General features: G+C 45.2%; 1 protein-coding gene across 5 annotated transcripts in view; it reads left to right on the top strand.

The window, feature by feature from the left end:
- The first annotated feature begins 706 nt into the window (after positions 1–706).
- Positions 707–24,493, top strand: part of LOC117776798 (nectin-2-like) — an 82,402-nt gene continuing 58,615 nt past the window's right edge. The window contains exon 1 of one of the 5 annotated variants that reach the window (XM_034611094.1): positions 707–1,214. In XM_034611094.1, coding sequence (XP_034466985.1) covers positions 1,127–1,214 — 88 coding nt within the window. In that variant the 5' untranslated portion in view covers positions 707–1,126. The remainder of the gene's footprint in view (positions 1,215–24,493) is intronic. The other 4 variants (XM_034611096.1, XM_034611095.1, XM_034611098.1 and 1 more) reach the window with 4 other exon arrangements.

The raw sequence follows: 24,493 nt of genomic DNA, 5'->3' as shown, positions 1-24,493 counted from the left end.
TCATTAATGAATGTTGATTGATTTGGGGATGTGCTGTTTCTATGAGCTCATCTAAATTCTGTGTGCGGAAACAAACAGCAGAGGGCGTAAGAATCATCTCTTTCTACGCACCCCCCACAGACTGTAAAAACAGTTGGTGATATTAGAAACTTTGTTGGTTTGGACTTTTTTTAAAGTTGAAACCAAAGCTTAAAACTTGTACTTTTATCGTACTGCACTCCTGGATTTGACCTTCTTCTAGTTTGCATTATTGTCTTGCACGGGTTGTAGTGTTTTTATTTATTCTGTTATTTGTATATACACATTTGTTTTGAGAAGTGCTACATAAATAAAGATATGATCTTCGCTGTTATTATTATTGCTAATTTAAGTTCAGCCCCAGCGCAACATTCCCCACGAGGACTTCGCTGTAACAGACTTAACTTCTCAGCTGCTGGATAACAAAAGTAGGTCATTTTCCAGGATGTGAATCATTTCATTTGATTCTGTGTCTTCTATCCATTTCACGACAGAAATCTTCAAAGTGAAACCTGCTGTGCGCTTAAGATGCCATCGAGGAGCAGGTTGTGTTTTCAACGCGGGGGGGGGGGGGGGGGGGGGTCGCTTTCAACAAGTTGTTTCCCACAAGCCCCTCCTGCTGTAGCTGGTCTTGACTGGGGGGGGGGGTTTGGGTGGTGGGGAAGCGGGGCTGTGACGCTTCTCAGCCCTGATGACATCATCACCCAGCCACTCACACACACACACACGCGCATACAATCACGCACACGGTCAGCGCTCACACTCCTCACACTCTCAGGAACTAGTTGTTGGAGCGGAGCGCAGCGGCACCTCGTCACGCACAGAGCCGAGCACCAGCTGGGGACGTTTCCACCTGTGCGCCGCCGCCGGGACGAATTCACAAGGATTTAAAAAAAGATTTGTATTTTTATCCCACTTTCATTTCGGCGGTTCGAGTCCGTCTTTAGTGCGCAGTGTTGGGACACTTGTCAGTAGTCGGACCCCTGCTCTGCTCCGTCCTGCAGCCAAGACAAGTTGTGTGTTTTCACGCATCTGAAGCGGCGGTTTCGACCCGAACACTCGCACCGGAGAGACGAGCCCGGCTCCACACAGAGGACCGGAGTCAACCATGGCGAAACATGACGCCCGAAATTGGCACGACAGCACCAGCGTGATGGGACTGCTCTTCCTGGTCGCGTCGATACTCGCAGGACACGGTAAGAAAAAAAAAATCACTTAGAAATAAAAAATTTAAAAAAAACTTCCACCATCTCTATCTTAGAATTTCCTCTGTGCGTAAATCGTAGGGGACAAATTTAAATCTTTGCTGGGGCACCTGTTCCGGGCGGCGACAGGAGCAGGAAATCCGCCAGGTGATCCCCTCACACTCGGTGTACTGAGGATATTTTAAAGCTATGATCTTTATTTTCCTGCTGGGTTTTAGTTGCAGAGCGAAGTAAGACACTTTAATCTTCTTTCTCTCGGTGTTTTGGTTCCTAACTATGGGCTGTATTGATCTTTTGGGCCCGAGTTTCGGTCGGTGACTCAACAGCCTTTAGTTTTTCTAAGGTGTGGCTCTGTGGAGCAAGGTGTTTCCCCCAGGTGATCTCTCTCTCTCTTTCTCTTTCTCTCTCTCCTCTTTTTAACTAACTCTCTGCTCCGCTGCGTCCTTGGTGCTTCTCCCCCCTACAGCCAATTCTCTCCTCCTCAACTCCCCCCCATGCTCCTTTATCCTCTGTCCACACATCATCCTTTATTAGTTACAGTTCACTTGAGAAAAATGGCTCTGGAATCAGCTCTTAATGTACACACAGAGTAATGGGAGGAAGGGGGGCTCTCTTGTACAGTTTACCAGGCACAGTTTTCATCCAGCGAATCCAAAGCATGTAGATCTGTAATGTAAATTAAAACAAGGCAACAGGCCCCTCCTGCCTCCTTGGCAACAGGTTTACACAGGTTTAATAATTCAGGTGTTTTCCAGTCCACTAGAGGTCATGTTGCCTTCAGGTACTAAGGTCACGGCCATAGGTCCAGAAATGACAGCAAACATTCCTGGCATGCAGTTAACCTATTAACATATGAATATGTGTGTGTGTGTGTGTGTGTGTGTGTGTGTGTGTGTGTGGCGTGAAACCAGTTCATGTTTTTTTCTCTTCGGCTTCCTGTGTAAAGGACAGCTATTTGTTTTGTGCTGTAATTGGGGCAAGAATGTAGGACTAGTTCAAACTCATCACAACATGGGATTCTGTGCTTGTTCAGCTGCCTACTCTAAACGTTGCTTTTAATCACGACTCATAAGCTCAGTTGCTCTTTTGACTTATTCATGCCGTGGACCTTTTCTGTCCATTTTCATTTTACAGACCATGAAGTGCTCTCAGGGAAGTGAGAAAAGTGGGGGGGAAAAAAAACAAAACAAGAGCTTTTACATATTTATGAGGGAGAAGAAAAAAACGAAAAGGCTTTAACCAGAACGCAAAAAAGACTGCTGTTTTATTTGAGACATTTTTTTTTTTTTTTCTTTCAACGTGAACCTCTAACCTCCTTTTGGGGAATAGTTAAGCAATGCGAGTTAAAGCTGCAACTGCTGCAGGAACGAAACTTTTCTTCCCCCTTGTCTACTTTTGCATTTTTAGTTTCCCTGTTTCCACTCGAGCTTTGTCAGCACTCACTTACCTCCACCTTCTACCCTGCAGTCTGAAACTCTGAGAATCCTCTGCAAAGTTTTCACTTTAATATGCCCCAGCTTTAATTTAAAAAGAAAAAAAATCTATGTTGAGATTGATGGGTTTTAATTAAGGTAGGATTCTGTGTGTCTTAATAGAGGATTGCAGGTTGGGGGTCTAGTTTAAGCTCTGAAATTACACTATATTACAGAACCCCCAACCCCCCCAAGTCAAGGTTGTAAGGGCCCGTGGATGTGGGTCAGGAAGGCTTGGCCCATTACCATGGAGATGGTTTTTATTGGGAGAAGGCTGGGCTTATATGAGGGGAGTTTGGGCGGGGGGGTCGGAGGGTATAGCAGCATTGTCTTTATGGCTGAGTATGCTGTGTGTGCGGGGGGGTGACTGGCTGGCTGCCTGAGAAACAGTATGCAGGGTCAGGGCCGGGGGAGGAGGCTGCTTCCTCTTCTGCCCACAAATGAAGCAATGTTTTTCTTTGTGAACCTCAAAAGCATCCAGCAAAAGCTCCTCTCCGTGGCCCTCGTCGGGTTTTGGCGAGGAAACAGGTGGCTGTTCCCGGCGGCCCCGCTGCATTCTGCGGGGCTGCGGCCGAGGCTGAGTTTCGGTGATTGGCTGGAAAACTAAACGGACAGCAACTGATTAAGACAGGCGACGCCCCACCTCCCCACCTCCCCTCTTTCCCACCCGCCACTCGAAGCCTCCTCGTCTCCCGCCAAACCCTCGCTCCCTCCCCCACCTCTGCTGTCGAGTACATACAGGGGCCTTGTTCTCGTCTCTATTTTTTTTAAAATTCCAGCAATCTTTCGTCCTCGTCTGTCCCGCGCCCCCTGCTGAGTGACGGTAGTCATTGGGTTATTCAAATGGCCCCCCCCCCCCCCCCTCCATCCAGACTCCCAGCCTCTGTTTGGACTCAAGGCCATGCTGCTTATGACAGGAATATCATGCAGACAGGCAGGAAAGTAAACCACTTGAGAGCCCTACCACGGTCTGTCACCATGGCTGTAGGATTTTTTGTCAGCCAGAGTCGTTTGGGGCCCCAGTGAAATGGTGTGTTTTACATCCCACATGGTTCCACTAGCTAATGTTGTAATGACATGAAATGCTGGAAATTTTCCAGCGTCGTGAAAACTCGCTCCCTTCCCAACAAACACATAAGTCTCACTGTTTCCTTGCATGTCAAGATATCCTGTGAGGACAGTGCAATTCTGCAGAGCTTGGGACCATTCATCATTACAACAGGCAAAAAAAAACATACCCTCTGACTATTGAGAAAAATGCAGTTGATGAATCATGAGTAGTTTATTTTTCTTCCCTAATAAAAGAAAGAGAAAGTAAGTCCTTAGTATCTCATTAGTCCCCGTGGATCGAGGGGGCTTCGGTCTGAGTTTGGTTTTTGTGTTAATGGCTGTCACAGTTAGGTCCTATCATTATGTAAATGAGCTGTCCTCGCCCCTTTGCTGCGGCCTTGTAAATGTCAGATGGATTTTGAAAAGGTCAGGTAGACCTATGTGTGTGTGTGTGTGTAGGAGAATCATTTTACGTTTGATATACACTAGTACTTCCTTATATACATTAATGAAGGGGCCTTCCCTGTTTAAATGACACATCAATAACCTCCTCCTCTCCCTTATAATCACCATTAAGAGTTCATTGATTCAGACAAGTATGCTTGAATTTACTGGAGATGTGACAGAGATACCAACCCTGCGTGTGTGTATTTGTGTGTCCTCATGGAAAATGTGAAGCGAATGTGGCTCCTTTATTTTCAAGTAACTCAATTATAGAAGGACTGAAGCAAATATTTGTTATTTCAACAGGAAAAATAAGTAATCTTTTCTCAGCAGTTATTTGCGATGGCAGTTGAAAAACAAAATGCCTCTTATCTAACAATTATGTAGCAATGGATAGAAAGCTTTTTAAATGGATGCATGGAAAACATTTCAGACACGGAGGCTATATTTATTAAAATAAGGGTTTTTAGATATACCAATATTTTTCTAAATGAATTTCCATGAAAACGACTTTGACCAGAAACACAAAGAATCCATGAGGTTTCATTGTTGACTTGGCAAATATCATTAGACTGGACGGATGAGTCTGAAGAGAGGGGGTAGATGAGCACGAGTCACTGCGTTTTGTTGCATTTTAGGCCACGGACCGCAAACACAACTGAAAACCCACTCCCACGCACACACACATAAACACACACACAGCTGGTGATGAATAAGGGAAGTGACCTGAGGCTGCGCCATTAAGTCAGATGGCATTCCAATAATGGGGAGGAGCCGTCACGTCTCTGGATGGCAGTGCATGTGTGCTTTGCTGTTTACTTCAGGAAGTGTGTCGTCCTCAGCCGCAACCCTGTTATCTCCTACAGACATCACATCTCACTCCCTGCCCTTTTTAAGGGTGCTTTCCTTGCAACTTGCTGTGCTGTAATAAGATAACTAAAACTGGTATAGTGACTTCCCCCTAAGAAGGGTTGGTTTTCCTCCTTTTTTTTTTTTGTTGGTTGGTTTGTGAGCAAGATCACTCAAAAATCTTCTAGACGGATTATCATGTAACAGGGAGGAAAGATGCAGTAAGGGTCAGAAAAAGAACCCATTAAATTTAGCTACGGATCCTGATCTTTAACATTTGGCATTTTCACAGATTTCCCATGGAAAACGGCTTAATCCTCACACTAGTACATTTTAGTTTACGAGTTTTTCATTGCTTGATACAGAGAAGGTTCGATTGGCCCTGTTTTTGGGCGGGGAAGTATTAGACATATTTACCCAACTGTTTTATACATGTGTGCAATTTGGTGCAGCTTAATTGAATGCAAGGGGACTGTTGGGCCTTGGCAGAAGTATGCGCTCTACAACTCTAGTGCCGTTCTAGTTCTGTGATGAAACCATCTCCATGTCGGAAGTCTCCCCTCCTGCCCTCCACCTACATGCACATGCTGGGTTGATGGCGGCCAGTGTCGGGGTCACACTGAGAGCCCCCGACAGGGATGTTTGTGTTAATCTCCAGGGGTTTCCAGACTGTTGGAGTCGGTCCCATCTGATCCAAAGGAAAATGAGCCGAATCCTCCTCTTAGAAGGAATGCCAAATGTAATTAGTATGAATAGGGCAGCGGAGGGGTTTCCAAAAACACCACTGCGCTGGGGTCGATGATATTCTTGGCAGAGGTGTTGGGTTAAATTGTTATCTGGGCCACATCAGATCTGTGCGTTAGCTCATACACTGATATGAGTTCGCTGCAAGAGACCATTTCATAATGTTCTGTAACCGCCCACGTCTCTAGATAATGGAGAGTTTCAAGACTGTACTATTCTCTGGAGTAGCATGCCAGCAGCTTATCTTGTTTATGTTGTTAACTTTATTTTTCAGCCACGTCAGACACGTTTCCACACCATTAGTCAAGATACCTTTCGCCAAATCTGCATTTCCCTATGTCTAACAAACCCCAGCTGGAATTTAGGGAGATGCGGGTCAGACCCATTCCAGCTCAGCCAATGTGGAGAATGAGCGGTAATTCCAATTGAAGATCCATTGAAAGGCAGCCAAACTCCTTAAAATAAAATCCCCTTAATTAACTAGACTTGGAAGATAGGTGTCTCTGCGACCCCCGCTGCAGTCAAATCACCAGAGAGGGGTGAGAGGGGTGAGCGCAGGCTGAGGATGTCGACATTTTCAAATTCCACGCCACAGCATCTTGGCAGAGCGGATAAAGGAGTTTTCTTTTTTTCTTCGAGAAAACTGTGAGGGAGTGAACCGGGGAGGCCAAGAATTATCAGCTCATTTGTAATTTAGTCGCACCTCCCTCCTCTTCTTGTCCCGCTCTTAAAGCATGAGACACATATTTAACAGCCAAAGAGCCTTCTATTGTGGACAGTAAAAGAACTGCTTACACTAACCTTTCTCTTTTTATTATGGTTATCTGACCTGTAGCCTTTCTCCGTCATCCTTCTGTCTTTGTCACTATCTTTTATTCCTGAAATCCTCCCTATAGTGCACTCAGCAGATCTCTGTGCTACTAAGCACTGAGGCCCTTGAGTGTGTCCTCCTCAGCAATCCCTGCACTCACACACACGCACATGCACACACATGCACACGGCCGTTCATTAGCAGTCACCTTAATGTGTCTAAATGTAGTTTGCGAGGTGGAAGGTGGTTTGCGTTATTGATCCAGTATTGAATGGTGGATGATGCAGTGCCCTTATGTGATATTGAAAACATTTAGGGCTCGCTCCGTCGGCGTGACAGCGCCATGAAACATCGCTCTGTCCCCTCCTCCTCTGCTAATCCCCGCCTGTGTCCTCTCTGCCACCAGTTTTGTGAAATGTCGAGCCGCTTTTCGCCTCCACCGCCGCCACCTCTGTGTTTGTCTCGTCTTACACATTTTTATTCCTCACGTCGACGCGTGTAGGCCGACAAGGTTACAGCTGTTTCCTCACCTTTTGCTCCTCTATCAATATACAGAGACGCAGATGTGCTGCATTGCCATCGCATCCGACTCTATCAAGGTCATGTCGAATTCTCACTTATCAGCGGGCGGTGGACGGGCTATAGCTACAGGAGGAAATTGAATTTGGTGTGACGGGGTCTCGTCAGGACTGCGGACTCGTGCTCCTCAAAAACCTTTCACCAACTGCTTTCAATTCAGCCAGCTTTCCCCTCGGCTCGGGAGATTTATCTGAGGCGCAGGGGTAAAATTACATACCGTAATAAAAAGAAAATGTAGTATTCTTGCACAGATATCGTGGAAATAGGAGATGGAGCACGTCATTGCTGAGGTAATGCACAACAGCTTTATTTTTCATGAAAGCACGCAGAGTGTGTTCTTGTGTTTTACAAGACAGGCTGTGTTAGGATCCTAGAAGTATATCTCTCCACTGATATCAGCACTGTGTGTATTGTTTCACTTGTTTTGAAAATGTGCTGCCATGCTACGCTGATAAACAAGCAGCGCACTCGTCATTAGTCCCACGAGCCTTGAAATGGCAGCAGCATATAAATTCTCTCCTGAACTAAAAGGTACATTAAGGTCATACAGAGGCAGCAGGTTTAGTGTTATCAGTGCAGTGTTTTGTCAACAGGGGTGGGCCCCAGTTTGTTTGGTGTGGCTCCTTGGGGAGAGCAGGGGCCTGAACTACCAAGCTGGAAACGCAAGGTTTCGCCCTTGAGTGCTCGGCCCTATGAAGCTGGTTCACTTCTTTCTGGTAAATTACCATGCTGAAGCACAAACCTGCTCCATGATCTTGAAATATGAGATAAAAAACTGTCAACTACCGAACTACTGACCAATCAGATCACTGGGAAACCCGAGTCATTTGTTAGCTTAAGTGAAGCCGGATAATGAAAACAGATCCTGGGTGTGCTGAACTCGCTTCGTAGCACAGGCCCCAGGTTCTCCTTCGTTGGCGCAATTTGTCTGGACCATGTTCCGACCTGTCACACTCGTGCCTTTACTTCCACTTCTCCATCTTGATCTATTCCTCCTTTTCCCTCTCTCCGTCTTTCTCTGTTGACTTCCTTTTCTAATGTTCAACTTCCTCTTCTCTGTAATTTGGTCCCCATAATTGATCCATCTGTTCCGTAAACTGCTGTGTCTTACTGTATCTCTCTACCTCCTCTCATCCTGTTCTTTGTTCTCCTTCTGTCTGGTCTTAACCACAATTTTTTTTTTTTTTGCTTCTGTAATTGGAATGTCTGTCGCTTTCCTCTATCCTCTTACTCTCTCTTTCCCCTTAATCTCCATCCCTCTCTTCTCCTCTACCTCAGCTTTCTTCCTCTCCCTGTCCCACCATCCAATTCCCCTGTCTCTTCTATCCATGTCAGTCCCAGAGTTTCTCTTTAAGCTTTTCCGAACTGCCGTTGCCACTTTTCCTGTCCTGCTCTTGTTTGCTCCCCTTGTCTCTCACTCTAAGTTTTGCCTCATACCTTTAACAGCATCCCCCCTCCCTATGGACATTTGTATTGCAGTCGTTTCTATCTTCCTACCCCCCCAAGGAGGTCTTCTGTTTGTTTTTTTTCTTCTACACATCAATCACTCTCTCTCCCTCTCTCCCTCGTCCTCCTCAACCTCTTTCTCTCCTAATGGCCAAGAACACCTCCCACTCCAAGCTGGTGGGCATTTTTTTTTGAAGGTTAAGTCGCTGTGACACTTTTACATTGTTTTACCCCAGCCCACCCCTCCCCCAATTATCTCAACCCTGTCTCCCTCGCCCGGACGGCGGAACGACAAACACATCACTTCCAAACACACAAAACCGTACATATGTTGCCGTACGCGTGCACTTAGTTCCCAGAGACGTTGGGCTGATTTGATGGTTGAATCACTTGATTACTGTACAGAGGACAGGGAAAAGGAGAAGTGACGGCACAAAGTCAAGTGAGCGAGCGAGCTGAGGAAAGGGAGGGGAGGTGAGACAGACGGGGGAATGGAAACAGATGCAGGTTTTTCTTTCATTTCAGCAGAGCTAACCTGTCGTGCCGGGCTGACACTGTCCACTCCCCTGCTGTTAGATGCTGTCACACGCTCGTCTCCCCTGCAGGCAGTGACAAGGCCAGTAATACAGCCTGACTCATCTAACAAGAATCTCACACTGGAGATGAAATGGGATTACATTTGAAGAGTTAATTCCCAGTGTGCAGTGTAACACGAGCTGATACTGTGACGAAAAACCACCTTTCTGAAACTTTAGGTGAATTTATGGTTTTTTTTTTCTTTTCTGACACTGTTTTTTGAATATAGATGAATGTTAGAGCCTGACCAATTTAAAAATATCCCGATAAACAGACATTAGACATATAGGTATTGGTGTATATGTTGTGTTTATGTGGCAATATGCACCCATATGAAAACTTTTATTTAGCAGAATAAACAATGGAGGAAAGATGTGCATTTATGTTATTTAAGCTCTATGTGGTTGTACATGTGTTTCTTTTTATTTATAGTTATTTATAATAAAGTTCATGGTCAAACCGTAAAATATCAAACCTCAAATACTTTACTTTATCATTACAGTTTAATAATGACATCTTATGACAATCAGTATCTGACTGATCTGACTTTTTCTTACACCGGCATCGGCCAGAAAAATCCATTCCAGTCGGGCTCTAATAAATAAATGTGTAGAATCAATTTAAAAGTTGGTTTTTGTGATCCGTTTTAACTTCTGAGTCACCTTTCTGAGAACTCTGAAACTTTTCAAAAATGCTACCACACATAGCCTCCAGTAATATCTCTAAAAGCAGATTGAAAGAGTCGGTAGCTGTTCTCAGCATCTAACAGTCGTGTTAAACTTTTAAAAATCTAGTAAAACTAAAACAACTATTGTTTTAATCTATTAGTTGATTGACAGAAGTTTAAGCAGCAGCTATTTTAATAGTCAAGTCACAGTTTGAGTTATTCTTCAACTAAAAATGCCAAATATTTGTTGGCATCAGTTACTTACATGTGGTTATATTCTGCTTTTGTCTGTTTTACATCAGGGAATTGAATGTATTTCAGTTTTTGACTCATGATCAGACTAAACCAGCAGAATTGTTGAAGATTGTGGGTTTTTTGCTTTTGTAATTTTTTAATTTTTTAAACAAATTGATAATGAAAATAATCGCAGGATAGCCCTGAGATATATTTCTCATTGAATTTGCTGGAGTGAATGTCCCTTGTTTTGAAACGGCCCACTGGTGTTATTTTAGGAGTCTGGGTTAACTTTGTCGTGATACATTTTTAACTCGTTTTCACAAGAGGAATTTGGCATTCAACAGCAGCAGGCTTGAGATGTTGTTTTTAGTCCAGGCTGTCAGCTGGCTGCTGCTAGACAGAATGATGCACTTGGTGTTACAGAATACAGAGACACTATTGTTCTCAGCCCGAGCTGAGCGACCCCCACTCCCCCTTCCATCCCCCAGACTCTTCCCCTTAATCCAGGTGAGCCGAGGGAGACCACTGAAAAGGACGTCTATTGTCCTGCCTCCCCCCTCCCTGTCCTCCCTCTGCACCACACCTGTATCAATGGACAGACCTGCCTTTGAGTAGTAGCCCCAGAGGAAACGTGGTAACAAGAGATGATTGGGTAGTTTCTCTTGAAATGGAAGCTGATGGAGAGGCTTTTTTGTTGTTGTGTGGATGGACCACTCTGGTGCCTTTTTTTAACAGGTTTTCCTGGTACACTGGGCCTTTTCAAAGAGAAACTGTCTGTGGAAAGTCAGATATTTGCTGTTTCCTATGCGATACGCTCGTTTGAGCGGTGTGCGCGTATCACACACTTGCATGTTTCTCGGCTATTTGCTGTTTTGGCTTTCTATCTTGGCCTCTTTAGGAAGAGCCAGGAGGGGGGAGAGGAACGAAGGAGGAGAATGAAAGCGAGAGACGGAGTATCTTCTCTGCTGACTAGTACTTGTCACCGAGGCTCATTGGGTGCGTGCTCACTCCCTCAGGTTGCTAGGAGCCATCTTCTAAAACCTCCCTTTAAAAACATAAAAAAAACTCTTTAAAGGAAACACTTTAACCGCTTACTTCTGTCCTTTTCCTCTCTCCCAACTTTCCTCTTCTCGCAACAAGCTGGCGGCTCATTTGTGCACCAGTGATTCATGAATTTATCTCTGGCACGGCACAGTCATGCAGGGTGTGTGTGTGTGTGTGTGTGTGTGTGTGTGTGTGTGTGTGTGTGTGTGTGTGTGTGTGTGTGTGTGTGTGTGTGTGTGTGTGTGTGTGTGTGTGTGTGTGTGTGTGTGTGTGTGTGTGTGTGTGTGTGTGTGCGTGTGCGCGCGGAGCCTGAGCGACAGAAGAAGACAGCATGCCGGGGGGGGAAAGGTAGACAGGGAGAAGGAGAGAGGGAGGGAATGTGCTGTGATGCCAGCCTTGATTAGAGCAGTAACACTCGCCGTTTAAACACACATTTAAATAGACACAGCCTTAGGAAGATTGGGGGGGAGTGGGTGCTGGTGGTGTTGGGGGGGTGAGGTGAGGAAAAGGAAGTGGTTCCTCTAACGCAAGTGCTCTCAATTGTTCTGGTTTAAAATAGAAGTCCCCCAGGCTCCACCTTTCAACTTTCCCTTGTTCATTTGTTTATCCCTCTTTCTCTCTCCTTTTCCTCCACCGTCTCCCTCTCCATTTTGTCGTCTGGTTTCGACACAGGATTGCTTTATCTGACATAGATTATTGATGTCCTGCATGGATGTTTTTCTTCTCCATCCCTCTTCCCCGGCATTCTCTTACACGACTCCCTCTCGTGTGTCCGCTCATTTGGCTGTCATCCCCGTGCCAGTCAGTTCCCTTCCTCTAGTCCAATTTATCTCTCCTCCTCATTCCTTCCAGATGACTCTCTCTCTCCTGTCTCTCCCCTCATCACATCAGCCCATTGTGAGTTTGCACCCCCCCAACGCCCCCGGTCACTCTCCTTTTTCCTCTTTGAACCTGACTTTGCCCGCTTGTCTCAGGTTTGAGTGGCCTACTTTGATTTCCTCTCCCTCTTCCCCCTGCCCTTTGCTCCTCCTCTGTTCTCTCTAGTGTTTATTTACATAGAGAGAGAGAGATGGCAGCGCTGTCGGGATAGATTGATGGATGGCGAGAGGCCACGGGTGAGGGGATCTAGGCGTTTGATGGACGCGCCTGTCAGTTAGGATACTACTTAAAGAATTGGCTATTTGGTTATTGTAAGAAGGTCCTTCCACGGAATATTAAGACACACACCTAGGAGAACTCATTCTATTCACCGCAAGTGTCCCTTTGCCATCCATGGATCTAATCATTCGCTTGATGCACCTTGAAAGGTCTTAACAAGCGAAAAGTAAAACAATCTTTAAAGACTTATTGACGTTTTAGAACAAGAATCCATTGATGGAGACCCTGCCCTTGAAAAAGCTCGTCCCTCGTAGATGACATAATTAAGCCGTGTCAACATGTGACAAACCGAGCTCAGCTGCATTGGAAGAATTAATATGCACAGCAGGGTCGGAGGAAGCCAGTCCATGATCTTGTAATGCTCCCAGCCGTTCAATTCCCCCCGAAGCCATCACACTCAAGAGCAAGTTATCTCACAAGCCATCAAGGCTAATACTGGACTTGGTCTTTTTTTTCTCCCAGTAGCTGGTTTTAAGACTCGTATAATCTCCATCGGTATTGCATTCCTTTGTCAAGTATAATGAATACACTTGAGTTTTTATATGGTCATTTAATGCTGACCCTCGGGTTAATTGGCCTTAAAAGAATCAGATAGTGGCCATTATATCATAATACATAGTCCAGTCTGATTAGGTATTTAATGTGTAACTCCACATTAGGCTAAACTGATTTCAATGTTACACTTTTCATATATAAATATACATGATTGTTGTTGTCTCATGTATTGTATATACATTTATTGGATTAGATGTAAATCTGATTTGAATATAAGTTTAATTAGATTTTTTTCACTGTGCTGAATGAAAATGGATGGAGGCAGAACAAGAAGAGTTAAATCAATAACATTTTATTTGTATAGCCCATATTCACAAATCACAATGTGTGTCAAAAGGCTTAACAAGGTGCAACAACCGCTGTTCTTAACCCTCAACGAGAGTAAGGGTTGGAAAAAAACCTATTAACAGGGAGAAAACGTAGAAACCGTAGAAACCTCAGAGAGAACCACATGTGAGGGATCTGTCTCCCAGGACAGACAGAAGTGCAATGGGTGTCGCGTGTTCACAACATTGATGAGGAGAACAGTTTGTTAAATAATGGAAAAGTGTGTCAATGTTTAAAGTATTTATACATGAGAAAACGTCTGATAGACTTTGGGAGCGCATTTTTCCCACTAAGGCTAATGCTCTGTCTCACTATATCGAGGCGGTGTTTCCCAAGAATGATCTAAACTGTGGTGGCCCGCCATATTCCTATTTGGCCCGCCACATTACGAACCAAAACTTTATTTCACCCTGACTTTTCCTGTATTGTATAGTTGTGCACAGCGTTATTTACAGCTACTGCTAGCTCGCACATTCGTACATTAGATTTGTATCCACGCAGACGTCAGACTGCATAGCTGCAGCTGTGTGCATTCAATGCAGTTCTCACTCTCACTTGATAACTTCTCTTTAATTTGTGTATCTGTCACTTGGAATCTGTTGTGCACGACAACGATAAGATACAGTTGCCTGGTTGTACTAATACTGTATATGAGTTCATATTTATAGTCGAGAGAGAGGAGTGGGAATCCAGCAGTGCAGCTGCCTACTACGCCATACATCATAATGCCAAGTACAGGTCAACACAGTGAGCCTGTAGCCTGAGATGATACAGAACATGCAGCTTGAAATACTGCAGCAGTTCCCTGGCTGAGGTGATTCAAAATGAAAAAAAATGGAACTTCAACTTAAGTTATGTTTCACTTTAACTGTGCTTTTCACATCTCCATATGAGCCAATGAACACAAGATGCTTCTTCTAATCCTAAGCAAATCAGTGGTATCACACATTTTTTCTCAGTTTATTTTTGCCATATTCACACAGGAAATAACACCAGTCATGCACTAGACTGTACAATACTCGTGCCTTAAAGTTAAATACAGTATGTCTCAGAAGAAAAGGTGCCAGACAGTTGCTACTTCCTTCCTCATTTGTGACGATATGTCGCTTTTCTTTGTTGCTGAATGTGATAGTAAATTGGACTGTTACGGTTTAGGAAATTGTAGCCTCATAATGAAAGAATCAAAAATGTTGCCAAAAAATCCTGCCACAAGGGTTATTTAACCTGATATTGATGGGGGATGTATGTGGCGTTGTCTTGGTAAAGTAAATGACTGATAAATCGAGGCATGGATCGGTGTAGCACAAAATCATTAGTTCACCCCACTCGCGGGAAGTCCGTAATGGCAGAATTGACACTCGGAGAGGATCTGCAGCGATCATGTGAATTGGCAAGAGGAAGAGGCAAGTGCAGGCCATGCTTTTAGAGGTAAATGTATGCTGGCAGTAGCTAAAGGGAGGAAACGAGTGAGAGCGTGATGGCAAGAGGAGGGAAGCCTGTTACCAAACCATCAGTGGCAGTAATGAGACACAGGTGCAGCTCATGGAACCACATCCTCTATCAGAGAAGAAGATGAGGAGGCTGGAAAGTAGTCAAAGATACTGTAGCACTACAAGACAGACTCCAGCAACGTTTCTCTTTGATAGAACATTATTACTTATTAGCATGCACACCCTCATAGGAGTTCTTGAACAATCAACCGAAAACAGTCAGCACCCTTGGGATGTGTCATTACACTGGGCGGCCAAGCTTTTTCTGACTCTCCATTCATTTGCATCTATTTTCAGCGCCTAGTTAGAAAAATCATAAGTGCAGCACATTAAAAACAAGCATGAAATGCAGCCACACAATAGGACTAATTCTGGGTCTTTGCTTGTTGTTCATCATCTCTGATCGTTTCATTTAGACTTGGCTTTTCAAACATATGCTAATGAAAAAGGAACCTGGAGAAGTCGCTGCTTTGCAAACGCTGCAACCGATGTCAGGACTCGATTGTTAATGAACTTATATTTGGATTCGCTCGCTAAAAAAAGGGAAATGTTGGATTAGTTAGAAAAGCTGCTTGGAAAACTGGCGAGTGGAAGGGATGCAATGAGGAAAAAGATTAAGGAGGGCCGAAGGGAGAACGTAAGGTGACAGATTGAGATAGGGGAGAGAGAGAGAGAGGGGAACAGAGGGCACAAGCTGCACAGGAAAAGGTGTTAAGACAGTGTCAGGGCTTCTGCATCAGAGGGTTGTGAGCAGCAGATACAAACTCCCCACCGCGGGCAAGGTGGGGCGACTGCTGCTGCTCAACTTGTTTTTCTCCACCAACTTTTGAGAACAGTAACAGGCATGAACCAGATGGAAAGTTCAGGAAAGGGAAGGAAGAATCCCCACAGTATGTGTGTGCGGGCGTGCACGACGTCGAGAGAGAGAGAGAGGGAGGGAGGAGTGGTCCAGAGCAGGTGCAAGTCAGCATGTGCATGTGGGTGCATGGTTTGTTTGAATGTCGGACATCAGAGGGACTGAGAGAATGGCCTTTGTGTGCAGCCAATACCAAGTGAGTAAATATTTTCGAAGTGCATGCTGCGTTGGTAGATTGTTCTTTTAGGCAGCAGGGGTAGGCAGGGGAGGAGGGGGGAGATAAGAGGAGAGGAGACGGCGAGCTAAAGGAAACTGTGAAGCTGCAGCTATGTTTATTCCAGCAAGCAGAGACGAGAACACAAGCTGAGCTTTGTCCCGCGCCCGGGCTAACTAATGTTAGAGCTTGCTGTGAGACCTCGGATAGACGCTAGCATAAACTGCTTTGCTCTTTCCCCTTCATTTGCTGCCAAATGACATCGCTTACTCTGCTACGGGGTTGCCCTCGCTGCCAGTGGCCGCTATCATGAATGAACAATGTGTACTTCTCAGGGCCCTTACCTCCACTCAGGGTGCCTCTCCACACGCTGAAGGTGTGTACACTACAGGAAACGAGGCTCGGCATAAGATGATATTCACACGGAGGCAGGGTTGTTACAGCGATGTTTGATGTGTCTTGTTTCCTACCGTGGGAAACGCGGTGCGAGTAAAAACGAACATGTGACGCACACACGCCAAACACGTATGCCACGGCGTGACCTTCACGCTGCCCCAGTTGTGTTGGATGTAGGTTTTTTTTTTTGCTATTGTGTTAGAGCACGACGGGCCCAGTGGGGGATGAGGAATAAGAGGGGTCATTCATTCATCTCACACACACCCCCTGAACACATGCACCCACACCTCCCTCACAGGCCTTTCATCTTTACTCTCACAGGCTTCTCTTGTTCTGTCAGTCTCGCTGAAGAGAAAGACGGGAGAAAGAAGGGGATAGAGATGGAGGAAGGATGTCAGGGAAACGGGTGAGAAAAGGGCTGGGTGAACGCGAGAGACAGAAAAGAAAAAAAAACTGAAAAACGACAAGTGATTTAAGGTTTCCTGTTCCCTGCAAAGCCCTTTACCAACACTGCCCCACCCCTTCTCCGTCACCTCCAGTAACAGGTTGCAGTAGCTGCCTCTGCTTCCGCGCACTTTGTTTTTCCCTCCGTCCATCTCTTTAATTGTATCCTTCTCATCTCATCTCACCCCCCCTTCCCCTTTCTGCTCTTCCTCTCTTCCTCTGTCCATCCCTCGTTCTCCCCTGGGCTTGCCTCAGTGGGTCGGTTCCAGTCTGTCTGTTTGCTGATGACTCCACTTGGAGCAGATGTGATGCTCAGCAGCTGTTGCTCTGCGGCTCACCCCACCCACCACCACCACCCTCTCATATCTCTCTCTGCCTCCCCTCCGATGTTTCTTATGTTCTCATTTATCGACGTGTCTTTCTGTTCTCTTTCAAAACCGCTGTCTTCACCGGGAATTGGCGAGTTTAGTGTTATTCTCAGATCTCTTGTCTTCCCTGACCAGCCTCACCGATTCGCCGCACTCTCCAGCCTCCCTCATGCAGATGTTAACGTTCAAAACACATTAATTTTTGTCATAAAAATAAGTCTGGAGTTTTTTGTGTATTTTTCTGCCACATGAGTGCCACACTGTAATCATGTGTAACAAATTCCGGCCATTGATGGCAGCTTTTCAGAGGGCAGACGGAGGGTATTGTGCCTCCATAAATCTGGCAACGCGACAGAAATGCGAATGATTGTGTGTTCGTCAGTGCAAGTGTGCATTTGTGTCGTTGTTTATCCTCGCAGGCACAGTGTGTTGTTCAAAGCCATGCGGGCCCAGAGCTTGAATGATATGTATAAAGACGAAATGTGACTTGGACACTTGAAGAATGATTAAGTGGGTTTTATTTGGGCTAACTCCCATCAGTGGCCCGCGCTTCTTCTCGTTAGAATCCTCATTGGCTTGCTCTCTGTGCTCATTTGCTCTCTCGCTCTGCCTCCATCTTTGCGAGAGTCGGCTGGTAAGCGGAGCATCCTCTGACAGGTGCCCTCTCGTCTCAGATTAGAGGAGAAGAGGGTGAGGAGTCGGGGTAGTGGTGGGCGAGGTCACGTCACTTTGATGACTTCAGTCTGGCGAAATCAGTTTCTGGACAGGCGTGTGGTTGTCTGTGTGGCAGTGCTCAATAGCGAGCGTGTGCATAAGCGTGTGTGTGTGTGTGTGTGTCACATCTGTAATTGGTTGCCGCCGCTGCGCTCACAGCTCGGCCTCTGATCTTGGGGAAATCTGGGATCAGCGTGGCAGATCCGCCTGCTAATCAGCAGTCAGGGCCCACGCACAGGGAACGTCAACCTGTGCTCGGCTCTGAAGGCTGGAATATCACCGCGCCTGGGATTTAATCACACCAGAAATCCCTTAATGGGAAACGTTATGTGCAGTCTAATTTAAGGATGTTGAGATAAAACTTTGTGGTGAGTGTGTGTTTGGTTGTGACAGCGGCATTGTTTGTGTGAGTCCTGTGTGCATGAGTGAAGCGCTGATAAGCGATATCGAGCGCCATTTTGCCCCAGTGCTCTCGGAGGATAAGATTACAACAAGGCCAGATCAGTGGTGGCTCTCTTTGCACTTTACCCTCTCTGTGACCAGTGAGTATTCATGGTGGCATACGGCACAGCGTCATTGGGGAAATTCATAAGAGGGATTCATCACTCGTTCCTGGTTCCCCTTTGAGGACTGCGCTAATTAGCCGGCGTCTGTGATTAGTTGGCTTGTGTTTGATCTCCTTCACTCCTCTCCCTCTTTGTCGCAAAGGCTGCCTGGCTGTGCCGCAATTTCGCTGCGAGTTTCACCAAACACACACACGGGCAGACACACACACGGTTCTGGGAAAAACAGACACACAAAGATGTACGCAGTGGCAGATTCTTCCCTGCCTTTCGGAGACACTGCAGGTGGCCTCAGAGACGCAGTATCATACACCAGCAGACAGCCACATAAACACACGTGAGCTGTGGCGCTCCAACCACAGAATCCGGCACTTCAGTAGAACGAGTACAGCTGTTAATATTTCACTACTGCATACCAAGAACTATGTTTACTTTCACTTCGAGAGAGGCTCAGTCTGTCATTGAAATTCCCCTGAATAACCAGATGTTGCACTGCTCCCTTAAGCAACACTGGGTGTGGGCAGCTAGCTGAGGAGTGGATTTACTTAAGTTAACCCCGAGTGATTACAGCTGAAGATGGGCGAATTATGAACGTAATTAAATTTGTACAAATCCCCCTTTGCTCCCCTTTTTGCGTTAGGTCTCAATAGCAAAGCACAGTAGGGGATATTCATGCTGCGTTTAATATGACACAAATAGGAGCAATTCTTTGGTGCGTGACAGAGCACTGTCTAATTACACAGAGGCAGATATTGAAGGGCCCGTCTGTCCTTGAAGCTGGTCAGTGGAGCATGGCAGGGCCATCTCTTGTCTCTTCATACCCCATCTATCTATCCCTCCCTTCTCCCTCCCCAATTCTCTATCTGTCACTCTGCCTTAAGGGGGTAGATGGTAAACAAAGACGGCTCCAACCCAATGTAATGACGACCTGACAGGGGACGGCTCAAGCATCGTGTGTGTGTGTGTGTGTGTGTGTGTGTGTGTGTGTGTGTGTGTGTGTGTGTGTGTGTGTGTGTGTGTGTGTGTGTGTGTGTGTGTGTGTGTGTGTGTGTGTGTGTGTGTGTGTGTGTGTGTGTGTGTGTGTGTGTGTGTGAGATAGCGCCCCTCCTTATGATCTCTAGGAAGTGGCTTCAATCCTCTGAGAGTCAGATCAATCGTAGCATCATTGTGCCATTACAGGCTAAAACCAGGATTCAGACAGCTATCGATGGGAAACTCGAACCACAGCAATTCTCTGGTCAGACGGATAAAAGCTGTTTAGAACAGCAAACAGTTTATCAACAATATGAACATGTAGGAGAAGCCGACGCTTGGTTATTTTTCAGGGTTTGCCTTCATCATCTGCGTGTATGTCTCCTCTTCTTCATCCTGATATTTGTATTCTTTTTAGTGTTAAAATGTCATCAACACGCCCATTCAGTTGCTGTGAATCCTCTGGATATAGTTCTAATCTATTCTCATATGGAGTCATTCAGACATTGTCTGGCTGGCAGGAAAAACTCAGGAGGCTATCCTGAGCGACTGTGGATATTTGTGTTCTCACATACAGCCCCTCTGCAAAATTCAGGAGAATATCTCCAGTTCGGTGCGTGTCGAAACTCGAATAGTCCGTACGTCCAGTAGTTGATGCACCATAACAATTTGCCCATGGATTGTTTTTTATTTGAGATATTCTCATTTAGTAACCTCATTGTGTTTATAGATGTATTCTGTTTATTGTTCCTGACTGACAGAAGAGGATTTCTTTTGAATGCTATTGGACTGGTCGACGTCCTGACATGTGGGGATGCTGAGATGTAATTCTTTTTGAATCAATACTGCATTGTTGTCTCGCCTTCAGGACACAGAACAGAATCATGATTGTGCTTTGTTTCGGTCCAGTGGAGCATTGTTGAAGTCCATACAGTCACACCTAACCATTTTTATTATTGATTCACCTGTTGATTATTTATTTCAATAGTGAGAACAGCCTCAAGCCAAAAGGAACTTTTTTTAATTGCAATTTCTGTCACAATAACATTTCAAAACACAAATATATTAGATTTATAATGATAGATATCACAGAAATTTAACAAGTCACATTGTAGAAGCCAGAATCGGCAGCATTTGAGACATTTCTGCTTGACATATAATTGAGATCATTAAAATAGTCTATTATTATTATTACAATACAACATTATACAGGGTGAGAGAATTGAATTAATTGACATATTAGTCCATGTTTTCAGTTCATTTGGTCACAGTAATGTTTTGATGTAGACAACAAAGAGCATTTTCAATGCAAACGCATCAGCGCAGGTGTTGTTAGTCACATTAAACATTTCATGGCTTTTTATGACCTTCTGGTTTTATCTGTAGGTTTCATGGCTTATCGTTGAAAGAGAGAAAAAAGCCTGTACTGCAGTGTTCACACCTTTTTTTTAAAAAAGTTTATTGGAATATAGCCTTTCTTAGCCACAGCACTGTGGTGATGCTGGAGAATGTTGTTAATTGGAATGAAACACGGGTAATCTGATTCCTGTGTGACCAGCCAATTGTAAGAAAGATGGTGCACATGCTGAGTCTCTTAAATTAGCAGCAATTTTTTTTCCTGCTGTCATGGGGTGTTACCTGCTTTTTTTAAAATTAATTTTCCCTCCGTCTTTCATCTCCTCTGGCTATATGGTTTTATTATTCATAATGTCTTTTCAGATTTTTTATTATGTAGTTTAGTTTATGTGTGTTGTTTGGCACAGTTGCCTTTTTAGAGATTATTAAAGTTTTGCGTTGTGCTGTATATCTCCAGACGTCCTTAGAGACGTCTTTGTTTATTGCTTTACTTTGACTGTGGTGACGCAAGGCAGCCGCTCACGTTTTGTATTTTACTTAACAGACTGACTTGAGAGAAAACATCAGGTTATGTGACCTGCCTCCTGTTGGTCTTTCTCCTTGAGCAGTACATCTGTCCGTCTTATTAGTTGTTCATTCATCCATCTATCCATCAAAACAATACACCATGTTCCCAAGGCAAGTTGTCATAGTGACCCTCCTGCACAGAATAATGAAAGTAGATCTTAACATTCTGTACAAAAGGACAAAGTGGAGCAGAGGGGCGGCGGAGAACATCCCTGAGCAGTAACTCCTCGTACGACTCTGCTGTTTATTGCCTTCGCCAAAGAGGTTATGATTTCACCCCTGGCTGTTTGCTGGTTTGTATTTTTGATTACAGACATTACACAAAAAACATAGGGCAGATTTCCATGAAACTTGATGGAAACATGCGGTTTGTGTCAGTAGTTCCGGATCAGGAGGTGGAACCAGGTTTATTTATTTATTTATTTTCCACTTTTTTCAGCATTTTCCTTGATTTCTCAGGATAATTCATGGGTCTTGATGGAAACAATCAGGCATGTTTAGGGGACTGATATTTATGAGTGTGTGCTATTTGGTTAAAAAAAATGCCTTTCCAGACAAAAGCCAGATGCTAGCAGATGTTTTTAGTGGACAATGCCATTCTTGTTACTGTTTTCTGTTGCACCCAATAGAGACAGTCCTCTCTTCTCTTTACCTTTCTGGCTCCGTTTCATCCCCTCCCTCCTCAGTATCACCTTTCCTCCTCTGCCGTTGCGAACACATGATAGAAGGCATGTGTTGGAAGTGCAGAGTTTCATCTTACCTGCCTCTTATTGAGACTGGAAGACAATGCACTGTTCACCTCCGCCCTCTCAGCTCCCGGCAGACGCGCGGGAAGCAAACTCCAACGCAAACACAGCAGCTGTTGTAATACACAAAGCTTTGTTACCGGCTGTTTAATTGCTTCAGTTATCTATTGTCCTCCACCCCTATAGTTTTGTTCAGCCTACTTGCCTGGTGTTTGCTGATTGTTGCCATCTCCCCCCCTCATCGCAACGCTCATTTGTCTTTATGCAAAAATGCTGAAGCTGTTGCATGTCGTAATTGCATTTTTCAAGATGCATGTAGATGAATCGGCTATCCATATCTCTGACAATTCAGCTGCAATGCCTTAGTAGCATGAGTCATAATAAATCATATCTTTTCCTGCTTTGTTAATAATACTTTTGAAGGAAGCGACACACCCAACTTTTTATTTTCCTTGTAGGTGTTGCGTTCTGGACCCCATCTCCTCCCGACCTCTCTAATCTGTCCCTGCAGACTTCCCCTCTCGGCTCCCTCCCATCAGTAATTCTATCCAGTCGGTTGTTTCTATGTGTTGTGATGGACACAGTCATCAGTTTATCATAATATTGGTCCTCTCCTCCTTGTTTGTTTGCGTGACCTTCTGTCTTCCATATGTCTGGCATTGATTTGGTAACATGCTGTGTGATCCTCCTGACAGACTCACTGTGCTAACAGCCGTCGCCCTCATATCACAGCACTACATTTTAATCCCTTAATGTGGGCTTTAAATTGGATTGGTCTCTCACCCCCTCAACTATGAATGAGCGGCGAGGCGACAGCGTTGTTAACCAATGGGCTCATCAGCAATGAGCTGAGTGACAGTGGGAAAAGCAGCTCGGGGAAGGGGAGCCCTCCCCAAGGTGATGTAAAGGTGAACGTTGGCGAGAAAAGCCGCGCTGGAAACGCAGCTGTGTTTGGGTCTGGGGGCGGGGTTGTCATGGAATTCCTCTCACTTTAACAGGCGGCTCGGTTTTTAATTCGGGGGAAGGATCACACCCAGCCTGAAATATCCTCTCTGACACCTCGGTAGACTCTCACATCCAAGTGTTGCTTGGGAGTCGAAAATAGGACGCATAATCACATTATGTTGACAACTGACACACTGAGAGATGAATGTATACACACAAAATGATGGCTGCAGACATGGACGGACAAACAGGAGGACTCCCCTGGACGTTTGCAGATGGTACCTGGTGCTTTTCTCCAGCTGTACACTTCTGATTTGGCTTCATCCTTTAAATCATGGCCATTTCTGAAGTGAGATGCTGCCAGAATGTGGATGAGGCTTGCACACACACCCACACACACCCACACACACACACACACACACACACAAACAATCAGTGAGAAGGATTTCTTTGGCCATGCTTGCGGCTAGACCTGTTAAAGAGGTGCAAGTCCTCAACATGCATAATGGGGAGATGCTTCACATCAAGACACTGACCCCTAACCTGTCTGAAAAATGTTTTCTTCCACCCTCAGATTTACATTTTGAGCTTGTGCGCAGACTTCCGTCACCATGGTCACCCAAAAGTAGAATCTAATATTTCATGCAGGGCTAAAATAACATGCCCAGTACAATTACCATGAGGAGCGATGGCACACAGGGCTGGAATGAAGAAGTCAGACAGAAAAAGAACTAGCAGAGTCAAAAAAAAAAAGAAAAAAGTAGTCAAGGAATAGCAGAATGAGCTCGGGGGATGAAAGGGATTTATTCCAAAATGAAAAGACAGGACAGGGCTATGTCACAGAGGGGGGAAATAAAGAGAAAGTGAGCGATGCCGAGAGAAGGCGAAGAGCGGTGGAGGTAGGATGATGTGCAGTGCCCGAGCCGGGAGCCGCAGGGGAGCTGGGTGTCTGTCAGCCATCCAACCAGTAAGTTATTCAGTCACTTATTCAGTGGGTTGGAGCGATAGCAGGAGCAAGGCAGTATAGAAGCAGCAGTTATTTGTTTTGGCTCAGGAGAGCTTTGTCCTCTCCGGCCACAGTAAACTGCCTCTTGAAAGCGAGACGTTACTGACCCTAACAGGCCCGGCACCAGATTAAAACATGCAGTACCATAAAATTGCACTTGTGCCTTATGGCCTCGATCATTTCCGTGCTGTGTTTTATGCTTTACACACCTACTACTTCACACAGTTGCTGTATTTCCTCATGTTTCACTTCATGTCATTCTTTATTGCCGTGTTTTCTTTCACTGTCTCTCTCCTTCCCCTCATTCGCTCTCTTTCTTCGCCCTCTCCTGGGTCAGGTACAGTGTAGATGTTGGTGTCTATCAATAATGAAGTGACGAGAGGAGGAGGAGGAGAGCACACTGCTTTCGTTCTTACTCGGGAATGAATTATTCACCCGGTGGAGAAGAGCACCTCTCTACCCAGTGTGCGCGAGCTAGTGTGTTTCTGCGACGGCCTGTCTAAATGTGGTTATGCTTTACCTAGCAGCTGTACGCATGTGGCCCTGTTTGTCTTATCATGACCACACACACACACCGTTTGCAAGTCAGTTTTATCTCCATCCCATGCATGGTTTTCCCTCAGCGTGGCAGATGCTAAATGATTAAGCGTGTTGTGTATGTTGTCTGGTTGTAG

The sequence above is a fragment of the Hippoglossus hippoglossus genome, chromosome 16, assembly GCF_009819705.1.
Source record: "Hippoglossus hippoglossus isolate fHipHip1 chromosome 16, fHipHip1.pri, whole genome shotgun sequence".
NCBI classification, from domain to species: domain Eukaryota; kingdom Metazoa; phylum Chordata; class Actinopteri; order Pleuronectiformes; family Pleuronectidae; genus Hippoglossus; species Hippoglossus hippoglossus.
Note: the sequence above shows the minus strand (reverse complement) of the source record. Positions and strands in the feature narration are given on the sequence as shown.